Source organism: Drosophila eugracilis, unplaced genomic scaffold (genome assembly GCF_018153835.1).
Source record: "Drosophila eugracilis isolate 14026-0451.02 unplaced genomic scaffold, ASM1815383v1 contig_2159, whole genome shotgun sequence".
Classification (NCBI taxonomy): Eukaryota; Metazoa; Arthropoda; class Insecta; order Diptera; family Drosophilidae; genus Drosophila; species Drosophila eugracilis.
The window spans coordinates 904,877-929,740 of NW_024573043.1; the positions used below are offsets into that span (position 1 = coordinate 904,877).

The window sequence follows — 24,864 nt, forward strand, 5'->3', positions numbered from 1 at the left end:
TATTTAGAGGTACATACTGGGCGTATGTGCAATATAGAAACGCATTTTAGCCCCAGAGGAAGGTAGAAAGAGACGCAGTCCCAAAACAATTGCTGGGCACCGTGACATAATCAACTAAAAGAACAAAAAACAACTCAAAAACTTAGAACATTTAAGTGTTTTAAAAATAAAACAGTAGCAGAGGCAAGAACAAAATTGTCGAAACTGAAAAAACATCAAACAAAAAACACAAAGAGTGTTAAAAAAGTGCGCGATATTCGACAGACTGAATTTGTTTAAACAAAACACGATGCAAGATACCAGAGCCAAACTGTTTTATTGACCCCCCGCCAACGGTGGCGAGTAAATAATTTGGAATAATATCAAATGGGATAGGAGCCGCCAGCCAGATGAGCAGCTGTGAAACGTCCAAAACGCTGATAGTGAACTTTGCACTTTTCCATCAAGTTTGCAATTACCGAAGCGAAAGATACTTTTAATAGAAATAGCGGATGGATAGAGGTGGCTAATGCAACAGTCACTCACTCGAATGCACAGGCAGAAATTGGGATAGATTAAATCTAACTCTTTCTCAAAATAGGGGTTTATTTATCTTACGATTACTATAGTGGATAACATTGAATAGTAAAAGGAGAAGAAAATAATATTTAAAATTATAAATTAGATCAGTATTTTTTGTATCTGTACACTCGGAGATGAAGGAGAAGAAGACAACGCAGCGGCCAAGCAAATCAAAACAAAAACTCAAAACTAACAAATGGAGCACACACGTGTGTGTCCGTTAGTGTTTGTGTGTTAGTGTGTGTGTGCCACATAGATACAAACTATATATCTATATGTGCGCCACAGATCGGCGGGGATTATTCATCAGGCTGCCACATCATCATCATGTTGTTCTCCGCCGCTTCGGCGTCTCCTTTTGCTGCTGCTGCCCTTTTGCTGTGTTGCTTTCGGTACAGTGAAAGGTGGGCCAGAGATCAACAAAGATCATGAAATTAATGGAAAACTAAACTGAATTAAAAACGCAATTAAAGTCGAATGCGATAGACAGAGATTGGAGATGCATCTCTTAAATTTAGATTGCAAATTCAATTTGCATGGCTGACCGAGGTTTCACTGTACTGGCACTAGCGTCACACGTACTGTGTACTAGGTATAACGCCCGGCTGCGCCAATTTACGTGCGTCGTCGTCTATTCGTTAAAAATAAAAACAGATTTCGAACGGAACAGAGAAAGGCAGGGTAAAAGATGCCCAATGAACCCCACCGAGATATCACACATCAGCCAAAGCGATCTCTCCAGGGATATATTCATATATATGCTATATTCACATCGCAATATATCTAGGGCAAGGTGCAGGTCTTCTTTGGCTAGAATCGCAAGGGGGTTAAGGGGCAGTTTTCGGTGAGGCGGCGCCGCGATCAATGAGCTCATTGCTGTTTACGATTTGTAATTTATATATGCTCTACATTATATATACCAAAACAAATTGGGGGTGCTATATACGCTTGTACCCACATATAAGTCGGATGTATATGGGCGCCAAAAGGAAAAGTCTTTGGTCGAATGACGACCATTGGTACAATTAGTAAGTCAAGTCGTCGGGCATTTGCCAAAATGCCAATGAGACATTGACATTGAGCGTGCGATCGATTGTTCCGATCCGATCTGATCCGAATAGAACCAATACGAGCTGATCCGATTATGCGCAGGTTTCCTTTGGGGCCACTATTGGCAGCCTCGCGAGTCTTGCCCAGCTAGTCGAACCCAACGCAATTCGAGGGAATCGCCAGTGCAATATTAGATAACCGAGTATTTTTTTCCCCTTGGGATCCAGAAAGAAAACTGACAAGGTACCGGAGAGATCACCATCCCCAGCCTACGGAATGTCCAACGAACTCAGCGAACTAATCGCCCTCGGGTGTCCAGATCTCACGGCCCAAAAGCGTGAGGGCGGAAGCACCCAGGTGGAGTTGATTCTCAACACAGAGCGCCGCTTAAGCATTAAACAGATGACAGCCACGGATTTGGCCACCTTACGGGCAGCAGCTGCCGCTGAAGCTGAGGCCAGATCCCGAGCCCAAGCGGAGGCGGAAGCTCGGGCAATTGCCCAGGAACAGTTGCGGCAGGCCCGCGAGGCCGAGTCCAAGGCCAGAGCACGTGCTGCCCTCGAGGTGCAGGCCCAGCTACAACGGGTGATGGAGAGCGAGAAGCGCAGGGAGCAAGAGGAACAGGAGAAGCGTGAAAGGGAACAGACGGATGAAGAGGAGGATGAAGTCGAAGAAGAGGAGCTGGCCAAAGGTTCGCTTCCAACCAATTCTGGCCCAAGGGAACGCATTACTTCGTTACCCAGCAACATTGACGATGCAATGGAGATGCACCTATTAAATGTGTCCCAGCCAAAGGCCTCATCCAAAGATGATTCCCCGCCCCAGAAGAGTACATCCCACCTGGCCGACTCCATTGAGCTGCTACGAATGCAGCGAGCTGCTCGTGATGCGCGTTCCCATAATCGCACCCGAGAACGGTCCATTTCACCAGAGCGTAATCATGAAAGAAGTGCAGCTCCTGATCGCCTCCAGAGTTCCGCCAGTATGACCAGCTTGGACTCGGCCAGTATCAGTGCCTCGGCTTCAAGACAGCCCAGCAAAGCAGCCAGTCGACGCGGAAGCACATCTAGTGCCACTGGAGTGGAACCACCTGTAGCACCAGTGCCACAGGCATCTAAATTTCCCCTCACCAAGACGGTATCAGCGCCTAATGTGATGAACCGACGGCGTAGTAGCCTCACCTCGCTTTTTCCTGGACCATCACCTTTGGTGGCACCCGAGCCATCTCTGCACACCGATCCCGATCCGAAGGTTCAACAACAGATAGAAGAGGATCATCGCCGCGGGCGAATGGACGATGGTTACCGTGAGATACCCAGTGGAAAAATGGTGCATCGAACCAAGACACCACCACCGGTGGGCACCAATCTGGGAGTGAGCCTAAAGCGCGTAACAGCGCCCAGTGGATCGATAACTATAAAGCCCAAAGAGTCACCCATGCTTGGAGTGGTTCTTCGTAGAGTTGAGAAGAAAGTTGTGCCGCAGAAGAGCATTCTGGACGATGATAAACCATTGTACCACTTCTCCATAGTGCGCAGTGATAACAAGGAACATGTGCCTGCCCAACCTAAACCTAAACCCAAGCCTGCTCCTGTCAAGCCAAGTCCTGGTGGCATTCTCACAGGACCTCAAGTGATCCGTACCGCACCCAAACAACCGGTGCCCGTTAAGCCGCAGCGTCCCATGCCCGGTGTTCCCATCACAATAACCAAGATCGAGGGCGATAAGATCATCATTATTAAAAAGATCGTAGTGCCGAAGAACAGTAAGATACCGGAGCAGTATCTACAGGTTGGTCGTCGTCGTGTTGGTGAACGCTCTGTGGTGTCTTTCGTTCGTCTGGTGTTTGGTGTCTCCTTCCTCTTGTGTTCTGTTCGAAATCTGTCTAATAGAATTTACCTCGATGCTAGGAACACATTTTGTTACACTTTAGGTTTAGTTTTATAGGGTCTTAAAACAGGATTTGGCAAAGGTTTACTTCTAGAAAGTGAAATGAAAAACATGAATAAACGCACACACACATCACTATAAAAACCGCGATAAAATCTGAATTAACGGATTCAGTTGAAATTAATTGAAAAACTAGCTGAATCAACGGATTCAGTCGTAATCGGATCTCCTATTCATAGAACCCCAAACGGTTCACAGTTCGCGATTGTTTCCTATAGATGAGTGAAGATGCCGGCAAGCCAGCAGTTACAGTGCCCCCAGCGGTTTCCTCCTCCACCGCCCAGTCACCAAACCTAAGAACAAAAGAGGAATCTCAACCAGCTATGCAGAAACCGACGCCACCACCGGCCAGTGGCCAGCAGTTTTTCCAGGTGGTCTCCCCGCAGTTTGCTTCGGTGCTGTCGTCCAGCATTCCGGAGAGCAAGTGCGGAGTTCGTTCACCGATCTCCTCACCGTTGGCTATCCGGAAGAGTCGACCACCTCTACTGCCGGCCAGTCCCAAATCTACGCCTCCACTACCAAGGAAGCATCACCCACTTGCCTACAATGCGGCCACGGGAACGATCAGCAGTGCCTCAGTGGGAGCTTTGCCTTCCCGTTTAATGGCCACCATTGCCTCGAGTCCGGCTTCGAGTATATCGCTGTCCTCCTGTAGTTCCCCATCTTCCTCCCCACCACCTCCAGTTCCATGTCGGGCTCCCAAGAATGCCAAACACACTGCAGCTGTTGCTCCTCCTCCGTCTAACGAAATCAGTCTAGACAAGTTGCTACAACAGCAACAGGAGCTGGAGGAAAAATCGGCGGCAGCCACTAACAGTGCCAAGTTGGATGCGAATTTCTACGATGCCGAGATAGAGATGATGAACAAGTATTTAAAGAGCTTGCCCGACTACAGCGAGTTGGACAGAAAGCTGCACCAGGAATTCCAGGAATGTGAAGATCTATACGACAGGATCAAGCGGCAGCAGCAGCCATTGGCCAAATCCAATTCGCAGCAGTCGGTGACGAAGGGTGCACCTGGAACAGGAGTACCAGCAATCTCTTCCGGCTTATCCAAGTCGTCCTCAATTAACTTTGCCCAGAATCCCAGTAGTCGAGGAGCTGCTCCGCGTATGGCCTATCCCTCCATATTTTCACAGTCTGGTGGCGAGCCGAAGCTGCAGCGCAGCATTTCCAGCTCCAATATGCCACTAAGTACGCCGACTCCAATGCGTCCGTTGCCCGGCAAAGAATGGATTGCAAAGTGGCTCCAATCTGTCCCTTAACAAGCAGTTGATGAACGAATTCTGGAGCGAGAATCTTACCAGTTCCCAGAAACGGCAAACTCCGAAGCGAACCTTTTGGAACTATGAGAAGATCTGTGGAGCCCAGTTGGGTGATGCCGGACAACCGTTTAAGGTGGATGCCAAGACAGCCAAGAAACTAGCTATATTTGATCCCACGGTGGCGGAGGCGGCTCAAAAGGAACTACAGCGTCCTCAGCAGACGCAGGTGCCTCAACATCACCCCCACAAGTTGCAGAAGAATGCCTCCCTCTCGCACTTGGATCTAAAGGTGCGTCAGGCGGTGACCAAGGACGATCTCTACAAGCTGATTTGCAACGAGCAATCTCCCTCGGCTGGAACGAGTTTTGTGAGCAGAGTGCCGGTCAAGCAGCAACCTCCAGCACAGCAGCAACAGGCCCTCCCGAAGAGCATGTCAATGACACATGTCCCTGGTGGTGGTCAACCCATCGGAGCTCCTTTGATGCGGACTGCTAGTCGCACGCATATACCGTGCTATATGAAGAATCTACCTTCGTTGAGCAGGAGCACCTCGAACTCTGCGATACTTATGTCACAGCCACGCAAGGACCCTCCGCCGAGGGAGCCACCTAAGGCTGCACCACCACCTCTTGCCCTAACTACTGCTCCGCCGACTGTAAGCAAACCCAGTGGGGTTTTGAAGAGCTCCAGCAGTTCCTGTGTCCCTTCGCCACGTTGCGCTGCCGCCTTCTTCCGTCGACCGCAGGAAAACAACCTCCAGCAACAGCAACAACAGCCACTGCAGAAACCACAACAAGTGGCACCAATCGAGGAATCTGGGCCAGGGGATTCGGCATCTCTAGAACGCAAATCGGAGAAAAGCAATAGCACAATAAGCACAAGCAGCTTTACGGTGACCAACTGTTGCACCACCCACCTGCCGCAGCTATCAAAGTTTACCTCATCGTTCCACATTGCCCCTACCACGGCAACAACCACAGCGGCAACAGCTACACCAACCCCAACAGCAGCAGCAACAACCACAACGAGCGACCAACAGCAGCAACAAAGTGGCTCAGCAGCAGCAGCGGCGATGGCGAATGCCAACTTGGAGGTGCCAACATCGTCATCGTCGTCAGCGGCCACAAAGCGCCAGAAAGATGTTGACAACAAGCTAGAAAAATGCTTAAACGACATGCTAAAGTTGAAGACCAGCAGCAACAGCAACAACACTAGTAACATCAATAATAATGCTATCATGTCGCAATCGTTGACAGGCGAGCACAAAGAGCCGAAGCCTGCAGTCGAAGGCCCCACGAGCAGCAGCACTAGCAAGTACGCGGGAGAATCTCAGATCCCAGTGCCAGTACAGCTTTACGATCCACAGAAGCCGTTGCTGCAACAACAGCAGCACCAGCAGCAGCAACAAAGGATTTGTTATCCCATAGGAAAATCGAATTCTACCTCACAGTTACCCATGGGCGGCTATCAACGTTTGCTGCAACACCAGCAGCATCACCAACAGCAACAGCAACCGCATCAGGAACAGCAGCAATATCCTCAACACAAGCGACCCTTTTTAAACTGGAATAGCTTTGCATGTTCCGCCATGAATGGTGCGAGTGATCCCTTCATGCAGCAGCAACATATACCTGCCCATCAGCAACAGCAGCAGCAGCCACATTTGCCCCACAAGCTTCAGCAGTCGTACTCTTCCTCGCATGTGCCAAAGCAGGCACCCAAATCGGGACTGGCCATGTTTCTGCAAAAGAACACCAACAAGGAGAACAAGTTTGGCCAGCCGCTGCAGCAACAGCCGCCCGGCATGATGCCCCAGATGTACGGCTACCAAGCGCCTCAGCAGCCATCCAAGATCGGCTATCCCCGCACCGGTGCCCCACTGACGCACTCGGCCTCCTTCAGCTCCGCCCAAAGGCCGACGGCCCTGCAGTTCCACCAGCAACATCAACAGCAACAACAGCAGCAACAGCAACACCCCCAGCAGCATTCCAACTTTGGGCTGGGCATGATGAGTAGGAATTACTATAATATGCCCAAGCAGCCGGAGCGCAAGCCGTTGCAGACCTTCGATCCGTATGCCTATCCCAAGCCGAATCAGATGCAGCCGGTCAAGTACCAACAGCAGCAGCAACAACAGCAACATCAGCAACCGCATCCGCATACGCAGTTTCTGAATGCTTCCGCTGGAGGTGGAGGTGGCGGTGCCGCTGGGCTTCAATACGATCCAAATACAAATACGCAATTGTTTTACGCGTCGCCGGCGTCATCGTCATCGAACATGCAACCGCAGCAACCACAACAGCAGCAGCAGTCGCAGCTACAACAAAGCAATTCTGTCATATTCAATCACTCAAGCCAGCAACACCAACCACATCAACAGCAGCAGCAGAATGAAATGTCCAAGTCCGCTTTGGGGCTGCATTTCATCGAGGTAGATTCTATTCCTCAAACTTATTTTTGTCTTGTGTTTGTGTTGCACATGTGTTTGAAAAGATTGCCCACTAACAACATGCTACCGCTTCCAAAGAAAGTTTACCCAAAAATAGCCGGCTGACTCATCGTTGGGCTCCAAAAGGCCTCCTTTTCAGTTTGCCTTCGCATTGCTAATTTTCTTTTTTTTTTTGGCCCCCAAGTTTGTACTTCCTGTACTTTCGGTGGCGTTTCAAGTGTGAAGCGTTCTCAAGAACAGAAACACATTATTGCTTACCTCCAACCTTAGAATCTCCGTCCCCTTGGCGTCTACACCGATCTCTTGGCCTCTTGGCAGGCTCTTGCACTTGTCGACATCGACAACATTGCACAATCGACTAAAGACTGCGGGAAATTCAATGTCAATTTCTTCAGCGAAACGGTTTCTATAAATAGTCCCTGGCTACTTAATTTATGTATGTTTACTTGATTTAAACGATTAAAAAATCTCTGGATATTTTCTATAACTGCTTCCAAGAAATGTATTCGTTTAACTAATTTATTGCCAAACTGCGACCCCGATGTAATTGTTTTAATAATTAAAAAACACTAAACAACAAGAGGCGCGTTCAGCAGCAGAATCGAATGTCTAAAAATATGTAATGCTCACGACCTGCTCTCGCTCTCTCCGACTAAAATGACTGATCAGCTAGGAGACTGACTCGACTACTGAATTCCCTTTACCCTGAGAAACTCCCCCCCAAGAACTCTCCCAAACTGAATTTCTTCTGAATTTTTCATTATTTTTTCCTAATTTTTGCTAGAATAAGCTTAAATTTGTGGGATAAACCCCTGATACTTAGGGTATGAAATCATACCTGACATGATGTTGGCTCTTTGGCTGTTATTTTTTTTTTGGCTTCTTTTGGTCGCAGCAAACAATAATAGCAACGGGAAGAGGCGCACACTCAGTTCAGCTCTCCCGCGGATCTTACGGCCGTGCTCTGTGCTCGGGGTTCTCGACATCGCCGATATTTTCAATCTTTATAATTAGTATTTGTGGCGTGCGCTTTCGTTCATGTTGCGCTGATTTCGGTTTGTTTGTTTCGACCAATGCGCAGGCAATCAGCGATCGGTGAAGGAAACGCGCTGTGAAAATCGCCTTGGTAATCGGAAACGAAATTGATGTCCAGAAATTGGATGGCTTTAAGTGCGTGTGAAAAGAAATGGGAATTTAAAATGCAGTTTTGATGGAACTTCTAATCGAAAGTGTCGCAGTGGCGGGGGCGAACTTGCAACTTGCCTCTGTTGTGTGTGTCTATTTCCGTCGAAGCTGCCGAATCTCTTACAATTTCAATTATTTTTACACATAAATACGCTCTGTCTATACTAGATCTCTACGTACATATATTGCCACTCCGAGAACGTACAATACATTTATATTTTATTTGTCTACAACAAAATCATGCTCCCAACAAATACCAGAAATCAGTACAATTAATGAAATAGACCAAGTCGGAAGAGCACGATCCGTATCCGCCAAAAATTCAAACGCCCAGACGATATACCACCCACCCACCACCAGCCCCTAAGAAGCGTTAAGTATTATCCGATTGTCGTCATCGTCATCTCGGCCGAGACCCACGCGAAACCGACCGCAAAGAGGAGGAGGATTTCCTCCGATATCCGAAAAAGTCAAGAAATGGCCACATTTCTGAATCGTTTTCATCGCGAAAAAAGCGAAAAGATATTGCCAACAACGGCGGTTGGGGAAAATGGAAAAACAGCTGACGCGGAGGCGGTACAGCAGCAGCAGCAGCAGACGCAGCAGCGTCCGCAGCGGCGGTATATGAGAAGTGCCACCGCTGCCAGCGTCACGCAGCTGCTCTCTGAAAGCTGCAACAGTCTGCTACAGCGGTTTCGACGCAATCCGAGCGAACGACCTGATAATAAACAGCAGCAACATCAGCAACAGCAACATCAACAACAGCAGCAACAACAACAGCAGCAACAGCAACAGCAGCAACAACGCAATCGGTAATCGATGCAAAAGAAATCAAGCAAAAGATTTATAATTTATTTTTAATTTTGCGTGCCTTCTTTTACTTTCGTCGCCTTTCGTCAAACGAAAAACTCGGTCAAAACTCGCTCAGTGTTTTTCCTTTTTCCCTCTATTTTCATTTCATTTCACTCGCCTCGTGATTTTATTCTCTGTCTGCGGCGCAGATTTAAGCAGAGTGGTCAGCGCGTAATTGCGAGTTTAGTTGCAGCGCGTCACTCCGTGGTCGAAAGTATCTCGCGATCGGATCATTTTATACGATTCGTTTCGTATATTGCATTTCCCATCTCTCGGCCAACTGCCTTTTGGCCATTGAGAAGAAGGCCAATTATGTAAACGGCTCGAGTGAGTGCGTTTCAAATCGCGTTGAACCTCGCACCTGAACTTCCAGTAGTGCGTCGATCTCGAAAAGTGTGAAAATCTCGTGGTCATAAATCGTGATTAATTGCCAGAGGAGAAAAGATTTGAGTGCTGGGAACCCAGTCTGCCTGCAGTCGAAATTTGATTTATCACATTTGATTGCCAGTCATAAATCAAATAGAGCTTAACGGAGCTCCTAAATCAGTCTAATTCGCACTGGATACCCCTTATTGTCAATCTTAAGAGTCAATAATTGCTTGGGTGATTAATAACTTGAAAGTGAAATGGTAGATAGTTGACCGAGATTTAACTTCAAGTGGAAATCGGTTTATTTACGTGTAATTCCAGCATTTCCATAAAAACCTCGAAATGTTTGCCAAATTTTTGGCGTATTTGCATATTTTTCTGTATGGCTAACCAAAGTTCAATATTTTTGCCAAAAAGTTTTGATTGCACAAAAAAGCTTGAGAAGAGTCCCAAAAGCTTTCACAGCTGTGTCTGGATTCTCTGAGCGATTCTCTATTCTCTTCATTTGATAAATTCCTTAAATGTCTCTTCAGCTGTCTTCGGGGAATACCAAATAAATTCTCTAGCACAGCTCGATGTCTAGCGATTTCTTCCTCATTACGCATGATCATAAAGTATGCGATCTCTCTTTTTCGCTGCTCTTTGTTTAACTGCAATTGCTCCTTTATTATTTATATGCGAGCACGTTTAAAATAACACGTAAATGTTTCGCTTTGTTCTTTTTATTTCTTTTCCGCGCTCAACCAGCGGCAGCAATTTTATTGTTCTTCTTCTGGTTGACTTTGTTGTTTTGTCGGCGAGAGTTCAAGGCTTTTTCTGCGAAGACTTTCGATCATTTCCCGGTTTTGCTGCTAACCTGACGGAAATGTAATTGTACGGGTTACAAAGTGAAATGCATTCCGATAAGCGTGAGGTTCGCGTGCGCCTGTAAATCGCCCAGCTGGCAGACAAAAGAAGCATTCCCATTCGAAGCGAATCGCATCCAATCTACTATCCAATCCACCCACTCGTCTACATATGTTATTTGGGTGTTCTTAAGCTCTCGCTCGCACTCTTTGCTGCCCTCTCGCTCTGGCAAGTGCGCAATATTTTCACACTTTTCACAAAAATAAAAACGATTCCTCAATATTTTCTGGCTGCCGCCGCAGCATTATTTCCTTCATCTACTTCGGTCTTCGCGGCAGATGCCGCCTCTTTCTTTCGTCGTCGCACGAATTTTCCGAAAATTTTTCCCCAGTTTTCCTCAGTTAAATTTTAGTCCGTGTCGTGGCAGCGCGTTCCGTCCGTCGTTCGTCGCGAACCGCGTGGATAAACGCATCCAGACCGACGAGAAACAATATAAAAGAACCGAATTGATCCTCACCGCAACTCATTGTTTTGTTGGGCTTCTCTTTCAAGTGCGGCACCAATAGCCGAGGATCCCAAAGATTCGACCCCAACGAATGACAGCAACAATAACAATAACAAGGGAAAAGCTGGATCCAGCAATCAGTCGCAGAAGCTGAACAAACGTCGCCGCAGCTCAGATAAATCTTCGTCCAGCCGGAGACATCCGGAAGGAGAAAGGGAACGGGAAAGGGAACGAGAACGGGATAGGGATAGGGAACGAGATAAAGATCGCGAAATGGCCGATCGCCACAGACGGTACTATGCTGGCGGAGGACTTGGAAGCACTGCGGGATTGGGCTACCATCCCAGCAGCAGCGGGACTAGCACCAGTACTGCCGCACTAATGGGTCGCTACCAAAAGAGCTCCACCACAGCCAACGCCCTGGACAGATTGCGGACCCACTTGAGTCCCGTGGGTGGTTACTACAAGCCACTGATCCGAGGATTGGGAGGCGGAAGGCGTGACCGCGACCTAGACGATGTTAGTATCTCCGAAACCAAGGCAAAGCAAAGCGAACCAAAAGCGAGCGGTGTGCAAACCAACGTAGACCTCTTAACAGACCCAGACCCAGATCGAGATCCCAAAAGCGAGTCCCGTGACTCACTCCCTGGGTATTTCATTTTGGAAAAAAATGAAAGAAATCATCTCACCTGTCGCCCGTGACTCAGCGAAAGAGTGACTGCCCTAAATGTGTGACATGTCTGACGGTCGAACAGGGGAAATATGCGCAATTAAAGGGGTATTTATATGTGTTGGGCCAAACAGTATTGCACTAACGCTACCCCTATTGCCACATAGATGCCTATAGAAAGTTTCTTTCTACACAGATATATGTGCAGATATTATATTAGGGGCCCACACGGGCGCGTTTTATAGCGCTTCTATATGCTCATTCTATATCTTCAGCTTCATTCTTGCCGTGTGCGTTTACGTTGTCGAATTTATTTTCGATTCCAACATCTCGGCGATTTTTCTCTATTCCGCTATATTTGTATCTCTCTGTACGCCGCAGATGTGTATAAAGCTATTCACGATTTTCACGATTTTCTGGCGTTTTATATATAAACTTTGAAGGTCGTCGCGCCGTGGACTTTTTTGTTTAGATTTCGCTAGGCATTCTAAATAAAAATAAAGGGTATTCCCGCAGCCCAACAAACTATCTGTCCGAAAAGTCGAAAATACATGGAGAAAGCCGCCGTATAGAGTGGCTATAATAGTAGTGAAATTGTGCGAAATGAAAAGGCCCAAGCACCCCATAATTAGTCATTACCGAAAAGGCCATTTAAATGGGTCTAAGTCTAGGTCTCGGTCTCTGGGCCTTCTTCTTTCGTGGAGCGTAAAGAGTTTTACGCCCGTTACCGTTGGTTTCACACGAGCGCTGCTTTTGAGCACTTTCCTTCTCCATTAAACCTCTGAATCCGAAACTGAATCTTAATCTCAATACCCCTCGACTACGTCTGGTTTCTCAGCGACGAGATCTGCTTTTGGACAAAGACAGAACGCCCACCACCTCAGCGACTATCTCAGGAAGCAAACAGTCGGCCATTTCCCGGCTGGAGAACAAATACTCGGATATTTTGGAGCGTGCAGCTGGCAGGCGCCGCCATGAGGAGGATCGTGACAAGACTCTGGAGCCCGACGACTATGGCACCAGTGGTAGTGGTGGACTTCTTCGCTCGGCCACCTCCCACCAGCTGGCCAAGTCAAAGTTGTCGTCCAGTTCTTTTAACGCTTCCGATCGCAAGGAGCGTACTCCATACCGAACTCGAGCTCAGAGGCAACGTTATATGGCAGAGTCGAATGATAGTGGCTATTTGACCAGCGGCAATCGATTATTGGACGAGAATTACCCAGTGGACTATGGCCAGCGATACGACTATCACGATGCCCTGCGTCTGGGAGGAGCATCAGGCTATCCATCCAGCCGCTACGGCAGAAGAGGTGGCGAAGAAGAAGCAGCACTCTCACCACGCACTACAAGGGCCTACGGAAGAACCAAAACTGTAGAAAGCCTGCTAGCAGCTGAAATCCAAGACAGTAGTCGGAATGCAGCAGCACCTGCCGAAGATCGTCCATTGAACTCGAGAAACCGCTTTGCTCATCGGCGTAAGGAGCAGCCACCACCAGAACTGACTGCTGAAGAGCGTGAAATCCTTGCAGACGATCGCTCGTCAGAGGATAATGCGGCAATTCTGATGCTGCTCCGCGAAGATAACCAGTTCCTGGAAGCCAAAAAGTTCGAGGAGCGCATGCGCAAACGTCGTGAACTCAGGGATCGCGTCAAGCGCATGGAAGAGGCGGCTGAGGAGGCCAAGAAGACTGAAGCGGCAGTGGCGGCTGCCGAAGCAGAGGCGGCTGCTCTCGAGGAGGAGGCTAAAAAGGCCAAGGAGGCAGCAGCAGCGGCAGCAGCAACTGCAGCAGCGGCATCTGCAGCAGCAGCAGCTAAACATGAACCGCCGCAGGAGGCGCCTAAGAAGAAATCACGCAGCAAAAAAGTAACTAGAGACGGTAGCGATGGCAGTGGCTCCTCTGAAAGCACTTCGGGCAGTAGCTCTTCCGATGAGGAGGAGACTGAAACCGAGACCGATTCGGCTGCGCCCGGTGTGCAACTAACCCACACAGCAGACACAACCCCACAGATACAGATCCCGGCTGTTAATGGCAGCACCACTACCTCCACCACTACCACCACTCCCTCCAATACAGCCACCAACTCATCCACTAGCACTTCCGCTCTTTCTAACCACACAACGGCAGCAACGACGGCACTCTCCTCTGGCACCACCAACAAGAGCCGCTTTCTGCCCCACTCAGATCGCAACAACAATGACCTCGCGAAGTATAAGCCCAGCAGCCAGCTGATGCACTCCTCCAGCTCTGGGGCACTAGCTTTTGGCGGAATTGGTGCCCGCCTCGCGGCAGCAGATGCTCGACGTCAGCAGCAGCGTTATCAGGGCGCCAGTTCACGTACCGCCGCCGTTCTCAGTGAATTCGATCGCTATAAGCCGGGTTCCGGAACGGGCTCCGGATCGAGCTACCTCCACGACTCGTACAGCGGCAGTAGCAGACGTTCAAATGCCCTGGGAGGCAGCTCGTTGTATCCTCAGCGATCCCAACTGGATGCCTACCAGCAGCAGTATCAGCAGTCGTCCTCCTACCTGCAGCAGCACGATCACTACCAACTGGCTAAGAGCGCCACCTCGTCGGCCCTGTTCAACAGGTCACGCATTCCAAAGACACTCTCGACCTTTGTAAGCAATGAGCCACCCCGTTCATCTTGGGGGATAGATGATACGTTAGCAGCTTGAGCTTTTGTTGGCGCCGCCTCTTCTAACTGCAACTGCAACTGTCCATTGACCCTGAACACCCGTCCCCACCCCATATCTCAAGGCCCCATTTCCAAATCTACTTCCCAGACAGTCGACCTACTACAGAAAAAGCTAACAGCACTGCGGATTGTATTCCATGTTGACTAACTGATACAATGTCGTTCCTGCCTGCGATTTTTGCATGCGATTTTTAAACTAAAACTAGGAAAAAATGTAAGAAGAAACCTCTGACCTTGACTTTTACAACGAAAAGCTACTATATTTGTTCTTTTATCATTTTACATTTACGAAATATTACCATAAAGCTATTACCGTGTTATTACTAAAACAAAAAGCATTAAATGGTTTGTTGTTTTTTTTTTTATTGCCCAAGAAACAAGAGCACGGCTATTGGTGCATTTCCTATATATAAATATATATATAATACGTTATATATACCATTTCCGATATATACCTATTTGCCATTATATATGATATTGTTTGTACATGTTTTGATATTAACCATTTTTGTAAACACAAATTTCAAAAATTTGTCCGAACTAATTTTCTTATCGAACAAACGAAACGTATTTTTCTCGTGTTTTTTCTGAATATGATGATGAAAATCACAATGATGATGATGATGATGGGTTGATGATGATGATGTACATACACAACTTGATGGGGATGATGAAATGATGATGATGTTGGTTGGTTTACGGGCTATTCTGCGGCTGACTTATAAACGGAATGCGATTACTTTTGGTGCCAACGTGGGATCGTTCTTCGTTCCTGGATGATGTGCTTTTGATTGGCTTGACCTGACCTGATGGCCCCGACCGACCCCTGGAAACCCGATCATACCGATCGAATCCCTGGAAAATATATAAATTTTTGTTTCTTTTTTCTCTTTCTTTTTTGTTTCTTTTTCTCTCTTTCAAATTACATACTTTACCACACACGCACACACGCACCTTATGTGTACGTCTGTTAACTGCCATCGACAACAACCACGCCCCCAACTTCTCGCTCGCAAATTCTTCGCTCGCCGTTTCGCTCGCAACCCACCTTCTTTCAACGGATCGAATGCACCATCCGCAACGTAATCGCAATCGCAATCGCAATCGTCGCAACCCACCGCAAACGCAACCACCGCCCCAACAACCCCCCTGCAACAACGGCAACGCCAACGGCAACCACTGCAACCACCCTACGTCTTCGATCGCTCCGCTCCGCCCAATCCGATTCGATCGAACAGACAGCAAAGCCCGTCATTCAAGATGATGCTGATGGTCACTTAATTTACCACACCGGAGACATTCTCCATCACAGATGTTCGTGACAATTTTTGGTTTTTAATTTTTCCATACTTATGTTTAGACAACAATCAGAAAGAAACCCAAACAAAAAAAAAATGCAAAGAAAAGAAAGACGAAAAAATGAGAGGCAAAAGCCACAACAGTCACACTTCTCTACTCTTCTTATAACTCTCTTTTAGTTTCAAATATTTCCAAGTTTTCTTTATTATTTCTTAATTATCTCACAACAAGACCAAAATCGCGTCGCGTGCAATCGGGAAATTAAGACAATTTTGAACGAAAAAAAAGAGAAGGACAAACAACAATTGAAAAATTTCACACCATTTTCGTCAGTTTCGCGAAAACCTTTTCAACTTCCGAAATTTGCCTCTGATGACTCTAAGTTTAACTTTTACCGGCAACAAAATTTCCCTTAACAACGAAATTCAACTGGGAAGTTTTCACATATAAACCAAACCGAACACGAACTTTGTCGCATAATTAACGAAATAATATTGAAAATACAAAACTCTTTCCGTACACACTTAGCTTAGAGTCCAAATTAGAATTTTGCCCAGCCCTCATCAATTATTTAGTTACAACTATAGGTTTAGTTTTAGAACAAGAAAAATAAACCAGACAGCTAACGTTTAACACTCCCTTTGGACTTGTCCGAAACCCTACTACAACTTGCCTTCCTTTTCCCGAATTTCAGATAAGATCATGGCCACACTGGGTGAGGGAACCTTTGGACGTGTGGTCAAGGTCAAAGACATGGAGCGGTAAGTTCTGAAGTTCTTGAATCAATCGAAATAATACATAAAACTTTCCTTCATGTTTCAGTGATTACTGCATGGCCTTGAAGATTATTAAGAACGTGGAAAAGTACCGTGAAGCTGCCAAGCTAGAGATTAATGCTTTGGAAAAGATTGCCCAGAAGGATCCGCATTGCGATCAGTAAGTTTTATATATAATATATATTTGCTCTTTGGAATATATCTAACATTATACTTACTTTTCCAGTTTGTGCGTGAAAATGATTGACTGGTTTGACTACCATGGCCACATGTGTATAGTTTTTGAAATGTTGGGGCTTAGTGTTTTCGATTTTTTGGTATGAAACAACCATCTTTCTTAATTGAATTTAATAATAATATAAATATTTTACAGCGTGAGAACAACTATGAGCCATACTCGCTGGACCAAGTGCGCCACATGGCCTATCAATTATGCTATTCTGTGAAATTTTTACATGACAATCGTTTAACGCACACAGATCTCAAGCCGGAGAATATACTCTTCGTCGATTCAGATTATACTTCTCACTATAATCATAAGATTGTAAGTAAAGTCTGTAATAATAAAAGTATCAATGCTTATATCTTAATAATCTACAGAACCGCGAGGTGCGCCGTGTCAAGAACACTGACGTTCGTCTGATCGACTTTGGGTCGGCCACCTTTGACCACGAGCATCACAGCACAATTGTCTCGACGCGACATTACCGCGCGCCTGAGGTCATACTAGAGCTGGGGTGGTCACAGCCGTGTGATGTTTGGTCCATTGGGTAAGAATCGGATTGTCATTTCATGTACGAGTATGCGCATATTAAATGATCGACGAAATTTCGCCAACAGGTGCATCTTGTTTGAACTGTATCTGGGAATCACGCTCTTCCAAACGCACGACAATCGCGAACACCTGGCCATGATGGAGCGAATCTTAGGACAAATACCATATCGCATGGCACGGTAATACAATGCAGCTCATGCTTTTATTTCCCAAGGCGCAGTACCCTTCACCGAAATCGTTTAACGTGTAGCAATCATACTCTTTATAGCAAAACCAAAACAAAGTACTTCTATCACGGTAAGTTAGATTGGGATGAGAAGTCCAGTGCGGGTCGCTACGTCCGTGACCACTGCAAGCCGTTGTTCCTGTGCCAGCTGAGCGACAGCGAGGACCACTGTGAGCTGTTCAGTCTGATCAAGAAGATGTTGGAGTATGAGCCCTCGTCCCGCATCACGTTAGGTAAGTCGTGTTTAATTTGTTTGATTGATTACCATGCTTACGTGTCTGCTTTATTCGTTTCAGGTGAGGCCCTGCGTCATCCGTTCTTCGACAGGCTGCCACCGCACCATAGAGTGGGAGAAGTGAGCAACAAGCAGCCTCTTTCGTCGGGCAGCAGCAGCCGCGAACGGTCGCACAGCCTCTCCAGATGAGAATTACAGCGATTTGGTTATTGTTGACAGACAGCGCTAATCAAGCACTCATTCATGCAAACATACACTCAAAGCAGTCGTCCAGCAACGTCTTGCACCGGCCTCGTAGAGTAGATCAGCAGCTCTGCAGGAGAACCCTATTTTAAGTGCTAAAGTCTTTTTATTCTAAATTTTTTGAACTTGACTTGTATAGATGTTAATTATACAAAATTTATTGATCCATTGTTTCCTAATATTTCGTGCACTTGTTGCTGTGCATCATATTTAGAGCTGTGTAGCGCTACGCTTGCGCTTGTGCATTGTACCATACCCGCCAACAGTGTTTTGTTCTGTAATGATAACCAAATCGTGTATAATATTGATAGTGCGGTACGTCCTCCCGACACTTGAACCTACTTGTAAATGTCTTGAAATGTGCACACCCCAAAAGGTAGTGGAGGCAAAACCGAACCGACTGCAAACCCGATTATTGGATTATACAAATGTAGTTGTAAAATAAGAAAGTCGCTAACACGTTAGTTGAAATGCATCCCCATTTGTACGCCTGTCACTGCAATGGGAGCCGACTAATTTGTAATTAATACACCATTTCGAGAGCGTGAACTGTAAGCTAATGCAAGCCATTATGTACATCGCCCACGAATGTACCGATAATATTGTAAATGTAAAGAGCAATTGTTATGCCGCCCCTGTGTACACTACAGCGATCGCAGCGCATTTTGTGTAAATTCAGTAGCAGCCCAGAGCCATCATCTCTCTTATAGAATACGTTTTGAAAAGTGTAGAACTATCGCCGGCCTGTTTTGTTCGTTTTCGTTTTATCGAACATCGAAAGATCAACCAACCCATTTACACATTGATACACACACATCGTGCGAACCCTAGAGTATATTTGAATATACTATACATACTTAATTCAAATGATTGTGAGTTAGTTTAATATTACATAAATATTAATTATAAATTACATTATTTGCAATTTAACCCGATCAACCAGCATATAAGATAAAAAAAAAACAAATATTGTCAAGTTATTAAAAATTGAAATAAATCTTAAATAAAAAAGAATTTAAATGATTTTTTAATATAGTGGTAAATCTGCTTTGGAAATGGTACAAGTTATAAAATGAATCAAAAAGCTTTTAAAAGATCATGTCAAACACCATGTTATATGATCCAAAGAGCTTTTAACCATTGCAAGGGGAATCAGTTTCTTTGTGGTTTAGAAAGTGTTGCATACTCTTCGGCTTATATTGAAAAAGCCGAACAAATTGAAATTTCATAGCTGGTTTTATGCATATTCAAGATCTCCGATATTTTAACATTCAGTTATCAAGATGAACCTCTGGTGGTTGATTTTCTTTCTCGGAACAACAAAGGCTATGGACATGCACTACGCCACATCGACACGAGATTCGGCTACCCTGCTAAAGATAGAGGACGAACTTATTGAGTATACGCGTCAGTATGCGAGGGAATTGCAACTTAAAGTAAACACAATGAGGGAGTATGTGATGTAACAATATCATTTAAAGTTGTTTAGGAGTGGATTGTAACAGTTTCCAGAAAGAGTGGATGACTAGAAGAGCACTGGGGCACGCGGATCCAACAATCTATGTGTCTAATCCCTTAATAAGTTTCCCTCTCATGCGACGAATGTACACTGATGTCCATAGGTGGATGGAAATCGCTCGACAAGAGGTCAAACAAGGCAAGTCTGTTGTAGTGATTAATGCCGTAAAATCTTACAGCAATCTTCGAAATTTATCCGGAAGAGCTTTATATTTCTGCGTTGGTCTTTTTTGACAGGGCCTCTTCAAAAGTTGGTAGGCACAGATTTAACTGCAGTTTCAGAAATGGAACTCGAAATGGCTGCCACCGGCTTGCTGCGCATTCAGAGCGTTTATGGCTTGAATGAAAGCGACATGGCCAATGGCAAATTACATAACAAACAGTACAAGTGAGTGTGTAAGATCTAAACCCCTGAACTAAACTTTAATTTCTGTCTCTATAAAGATCCAGACTGAGTTCCGCTGATTGCCTAGCTTTGGGCATTCATTTAGAGAGTCTGCAAAAGGGTAAACATGCCTGCAAGTGGTTGAAAATTTCGCTAGATCAGTATGAGGATAAGTTGGATCCAGTAAATCGGTTACTTCAAACAGGCCGCTCTCAAATCTATGAAAAACTGGGCTTAACTTTGCTCTCATTGCGTAAGTCAACGCTATAGCAAAGCTATATTATTACACTTGTTATATTTTGTAGATGACTTGCCAGCCAGTCAAGCTGCTTTAAAGAAGTCAGTAGATTGGGCCTCCAAGAATGATAATACTTATCTGGCCAATCACTTGGTCGATAACTTGTCTCACATGTTTGTGCATTTGGATAACTGTAGGGGGAAAAACCTCCTTCCGAGGAAATCCTCCCTTCGCTGTCGATATTTTACAGAAGGTTCTCCTTTTCTAGGCCTAGCTCCTTTGAAGCTCGAGCAGCTCAACTTTGAGCCTTTCATTGGCCTCTTTCATAATGTTATTTCACCAGCAGAGCAGAAAGACTTATTAACCATCACAAAATCAAGTTTAGAGACAAGAAAATTAGATCGCTCTAGTGTAGAGGCAGAAGTGCAGGCGAATGCCACGAGCAATGTAGAACGGCTTCACAGAAGGCTTGAGGATATGACAGGACTCAATTTGGAAGAAAGTGAACCGCTAACAGTGTCTAACTTTGGCATTGGAGGTCAGCACTTTATCCATTTGGACTGCAAACAACCTAAGGTAAATTTATCTTTCAAATATAAATTGGGCCCATTATAGAAAAGATTTTCTTTCAGGAGTTTGTTGAACCTTTTGACAAAGAATATCGAACGGCCACTGTGCAGCTTTATGTGAGTGTATTCATATTTTAACTAATCGTGAGAATTCAAAAACATATTTATATAAAGATTATTCAAAATATAAACATGCTCCCAAAAAAACAAACTCTAAAAATAGGCATATTTTGACTTCTCTCAAAAACAATAAAATCCACTGTTTAGCAAAAGCCAATGTTTATTAGCCGCGAGTAATTTTAAATTTTAAAGTTTGAATGTTTAATCTCCAGCTAAGTGATGTTCAGATGGGTGGCTATGTCTCCTTCCCGGACCTGGGTTTTGGCTTTAAGCCCAATCGCGGATCGGCTTTAGTTTGGCACAACATCGACAACTCCGGGAACTGTGACATTCGAAGTTTGCAGGGCACCTGTCCAGTGCTCCTTGGAAAGCAATGGGGTAAGTTATTAAAGTGCCTCATTGATTTTGTTCTCTTCTACCTACCTCTTAACATCCGGAAAACAGTGGCCAGAAAATGGATCAGTGGGTCAGGCCAGTGGCGCAGGAAACCCTGTCGGAAGTAAAGAAAAAGCGGTTTTCCATTCGGTTTTTTTTCCACTTTTGCGATAATTTATTCAATAATTTTGTCGTTATTTATATTATGATAATAAATTTTATGCACTATTTTATAGTATCCATATTTAATTTATATGCAATGTAACATTATTTGGGACTGGGGAAAATGGTAGGGCTTGGCATCCAATTGTCCACTTTTGATATCGTCTTAAGTTTTATTTAGGGGGAGCGGGCAGTGGGAGTTGGCAAAGGGGGAGTTGAGCGGGTGGGAAAAACGCGTTTCCTGATACGTATGCAAATGATATCTGAGGCAGCGGGAGGCGCCTCCGGCAATATGTATGTGTGCGTGGGCGGCTGGGGTCCAATAAGTTGGAGTTGGGGGATTCGGAACCGGAAACGGAAACGAACAACAAGAACGCAGGCGAGAGAGAGAGATGTCGATGTCGGTGTCCGAGGGAATCTGTAGGAATACTTGATTGCCGGCTCTGCTTCTCTCAGTTTTGATATCACGCTCCCCCGGCTCTTAGTTTCAGCCTCATCCACAGGAGGACCAGCATGGCGAGCAGAGTTTGCCACGTCGTCCGGTTGATTCTGGCAGCATTCCGTGCCGCCTCCTCGAGACCTGTTGTATGATGGTCAAAAATAATGTACTTTAAATTTTACAGAAAAAAGCTTGAAATCCCCGAATTTAATATTTTTGTAAAATATATCCGCCCAAGATGTTCTTTCCATAAAACTCACCTCCGATGTAGTTCAGATGATCATCGTTGCTGGCGGAGGCGCCCGGATGTAGCTTGATTTCTGCAATACAAAACCACACAGGGCGAAGAAAAAAACATGGACAAACAAAACAAATTAAAGTCAGTGAACGAGAGATGGCGGTGCAGAGATTGCGTATACGCACCGTATAACCGCAATGTGCCCTCGGCACGGCCCAGCGAGTTTGTGCTGACGCAGTGATAGGTGCCCACATCGGAGGGCGAGAAGGAACGCACCACCAGCAGCATGACGCCCCGATAGCCATCGCGCCGCTCTGTTATCCCGTACTTGGGCCTGCATTGGATATGGGTAGGAATGGAATGGTTTTCGAGATGGATATGTATCACTGATGTCTGGCGTCTGCAATTCCCAAAACTTACCCGTCGAGCAGCATTTCGGGTCCTGGCGAGCCGGACTCCAGGCTGGCCGTTGAGACGCTGGCGAATCCGTTGGACGTCCGTGCCCCCTTCAGCCAGTAAGAGACGGGCGACGGCGATGCCTCCACCTGGCATTCCAGCTGTACATCGGATCCCAGGGGCGTACCCAGCAGTTGGCTGGGAGCCCTGACCATGGGAGCAACTGTGGATGGGAATGGTGAGTGAGTAAGTGGTCGGATTTCATCGATTTCAGGAAAATACATTTATTATTCTTATTTTCTGGAAATTGTGAAATTGTTCAGCAAACTGACTTTTAAATTGATTTGATTTATATTGTTTGGTTCTTATAAGAAATGTTTTCGATTTATCATTAAAGTTTAGAAGCATTAATTTAAACATTCATTTAATTTCTAGGAAATTCATGTAAATATAAATTAATTTTCAACTTCTATGTGACTTCTTAAACGAAGTAAAAAGTTTCCTGTTATGAAGTTGAAATATTCTAGTAAATATTTATTTAATAACTCACATTGCACACTCAGAGAGACTCGTTTGCTGACAGCAGGTGGAACATCATTGGAAGCTATACACAAGTAGGCGCCCATCTGACGCCGCTCCAGACGAAGCAGCCGGAGTGAGGAACCATTGTAGGATTCCACTGTGAATGGAAATTGATAATAATATTATAAGTTGATAACAGTTTTTATCTAAGGATACTCACCTTTCATGAGCTCTCGGCTGCCTGGTTTGCGAATGAGAATCATTTCTCCATCTTCTCTGCGCCAGATGACTCGTGGCTGGGGATTCCCTGTGGCTTTACAGGTGAGGGTGGCATCTTCGCCTTCCTGAACAGCCAGGTCAGCGGAGGATTCTTCGTTGATAATATCAGGTGGAACTATTCAGAGAAAGTTTCCATTACACATTAACTTCATTTGAAGGAATTTAAGTAGACATACCCTGCACATCAATGCAACCCACTTGCTTCTTCATGGGACTTGTGTTTATTTGGCACATATAGCAGCCTCTATCACTTTCCCGCAGTTTGCTGATCTTCAGTTTCCACCTAAAAATATAAGAAAATATATTCAAGTGATAAAGCTTTAAAGAAGCTGTTTAAACTTACGTGTGCATGTCCTGGTGCATGACACTGATTCTGGCATTATGGGTTACCACTCGGCCTTGTAGAGCCAAAACTGTCTGATCGGAGGCTCTCAACCAGCCAACCTGTTAACAGGATATCCATTATAAATATTTAAATAATATTAAAGTTTTATATTTAAAAATTGCTCTTGTAATAAAAAAAATCCCTAAGCTCACCTTATTCTTGCCCAGATTGCGCACCGAACAGGCCAAGATGGCCTCACGGCCAGCCGGATATGTAACATTGTTGATAAACCCTATGAACTCCGGATCGGGATCCAGTTGGGAATTGCTCTCTGCGAAAGGAATGTCAACGGATGTAGTGAAGCTCCGCTCACAATTAAAGCCTCCCTCCGTGCCCACTTACCGTGATGCTGATTCTGGGTCGAGCCACTGCCGCATTTTGTGGCCATTATCAGGATGACAAACAGCGTCGATTGCAGCAGCTTCTCCATATTGTTGCTTTCGTTGTTGTTGTTGGTGGAGTTGTTATTGCCGTTGTTGTTGTTGTTGTTAGTGTTGTTGCTGCTGTTGCGGTTCTTTTTATTTGCTGCAGCAGCTGTTTCTCCTGGCACTCTTTGTTTTCCTATTATTTTATGGGTATTTTAGTTGCTATTTTTTTTTCTGTGGGGGTCTCGTGGCAATTTCTATTTCTATTTGCATTTGAATTTGAATGCGAATTCCTATTTCAATTCCGATTCCGATTGCGAATTCTATTTACCGCGTGTTTGTGCCAATTGGGCTTTGATTTTCAGCTGGTTCGCTTCGCGTCCCTCTGCCACGCCCATTGACATCTGCAAGTAAACAAGAAATGCGAGCAAAACATCAGATTCTGAATCACAGTCCCGGTCCGAATCCGAATCATCGGTTTAAATTTATATCGCGATAAAGCGAAAAAAGCGAAGAATCGAGCACAAAAGGCTGTTCAATTTGAGTGCACTAAAAGGGGGTAGAGAGGGGACAAGGTTTGATGGCAGGAGCGCCCATCGCTAACTTGATTATCAAGCGTTGCAACAAATTTGACGTTGCCTGCTTTTAGGGGCATCCAATATGGCTGCCGGGCAAGCTCAATCTCACCAACACAACTATGGAGCACACTGAGAAGAATTGTAGGGAGTAATTGTAAGTTTTAATCTTAATATTAATATGATTAAATTCAAAAATTAAAAAAATCAAAAAAGATTTATATTTATAAAATATATATTCAAAATTGGTTAATTAAAAGTTTATTACTTAAAGAAACAATCTAAGCTTATTTTTATTGTTGGCTATATTGCTATACCCCAAGCTTAAGTTTTTTTATCAAAAGT

General features: G+C 45.3%; 4 protein-coding genes across 5 annotated transcripts; 3 read left to right on the top strand and 1 right to left on the bottom strand.

Annotated features, from left to right (window-relative positions):
- The first annotated feature begins 970 nt into the window (after nucleotides 1–970).
- On the top strand, nucleotides 971–18,117 carry LOC108115973. Its single transcript, XM_017227626.2, is given in 12 exon segments — nucleotides 971–3,402; nucleotides 3,780–4,781; nucleotides 4,783–7,257; nucleotides 15,638–15,713; nucleotides 16,393–16,459; nucleotides 16,521–16,634; nucleotides 16,701–16,791; nucleotides 16,848–17,018; nucleotides 17,075–17,244; nucleotides 17,315–17,428; nucleotides 17,500–17,708; nucleotides 17,772–18,117. Coding segments are annotated over 12 exon segments (6,132 nt in total). The 5' UTR covers nucleotides 971–1,887; the 3' UTR covers nucleotides 17,900–18,117.
- On the top strand, nucleotides 7,265–12,652 carry LOC121530053 (histone-lysine N-methyltransferase set1-like). Of its 2 annotated transcripts, none has more exons than XR_005993748.1 (2): nucleotides 7,265–9,639; nucleotides 11,080–11,167. XR_005993748.1 is itself a non-coding variant. In XM_041818408.1 (2 exons), exons 1-2 carry the CDS (start codon nucleotides 8,938–8,940, stop codon nucleotides 11,732–11,734), a joined length of 990 nt encoding a protein of 329 aa, XP_041674342.1. In that variant the 5' UTR covers nucleotides 7,265–8,937; the 3' UTR covers nucleotides 11,735–12,652. The 2 variants fall into 2 exon arrangements, 1 of the variants encoding a protein (XP_041674342.1); XM_041818408.1 differs by having other exon boundaries at nucleotides 7,265–9,272; nucleotides 11,080–12,652.
- Nucleotides 18,118–19,236: 1,119 nt separating the features above from the next.
- LOC108115912 (prolyl 4-hydroxylase subunit alpha-2) lies at nucleotides 19,237–21,317 on the top strand. The gene is made up of 8 exons (XM_017227549.2): nucleotides 19,237–19,406; nucleotides 19,459–19,610; nucleotides 19,709–19,859; nucleotides 19,916–20,109; nucleotides 20,162–20,670; nucleotides 20,727–20,780; nucleotides 20,996–21,161; nucleotides 21,228–21,317. The coding sequence occupies exons 1-8, from the start codon at nucleotides 19,237–19,239 to the stop codon at nucleotides 21,284–21,286; spliced, it is 1,455 nt and encodes a 484-aa protein (XP_017083038.2). The 3' UTR covers nucleotides 21,287–21,317.
- A 41-nt stretch (nucleotides 21,318–21,358) lies between these two features.
- LOC108116100 (lachesin) lies at nucleotides 21,359–24,345 on the bottom strand. Its single transcript, XM_041818407.1, has 10 exons — nucleotides 23,922–24,345; nucleotides 23,732–23,850; nucleotides 23,538–23,638; nucleotides 23,371–23,477; nucleotides 23,136–23,309; nucleotides 22,944–23,072; nucleotides 22,418–22,616; nucleotides 22,183–22,331; nucleotides 22,020–22,079; nucleotides 21,359–21,900 (listed from the first exon to the last, which is right to left on the bottom strand). The coding sequence occupies exons 1-10, from the start codon at nucleotides 24,007–24,009 to the stop codon at nucleotides 21,785–21,787; spliced, it is 1,242 nt and encodes a 413-aa protein (XP_041674341.1). The 5' UTR covers nucleotides 24,010–24,345; the 3' UTR covers nucleotides 21,359–21,784.
- Nucleotides 24,346–24,864: the final 519 nt, after the last annotated feature.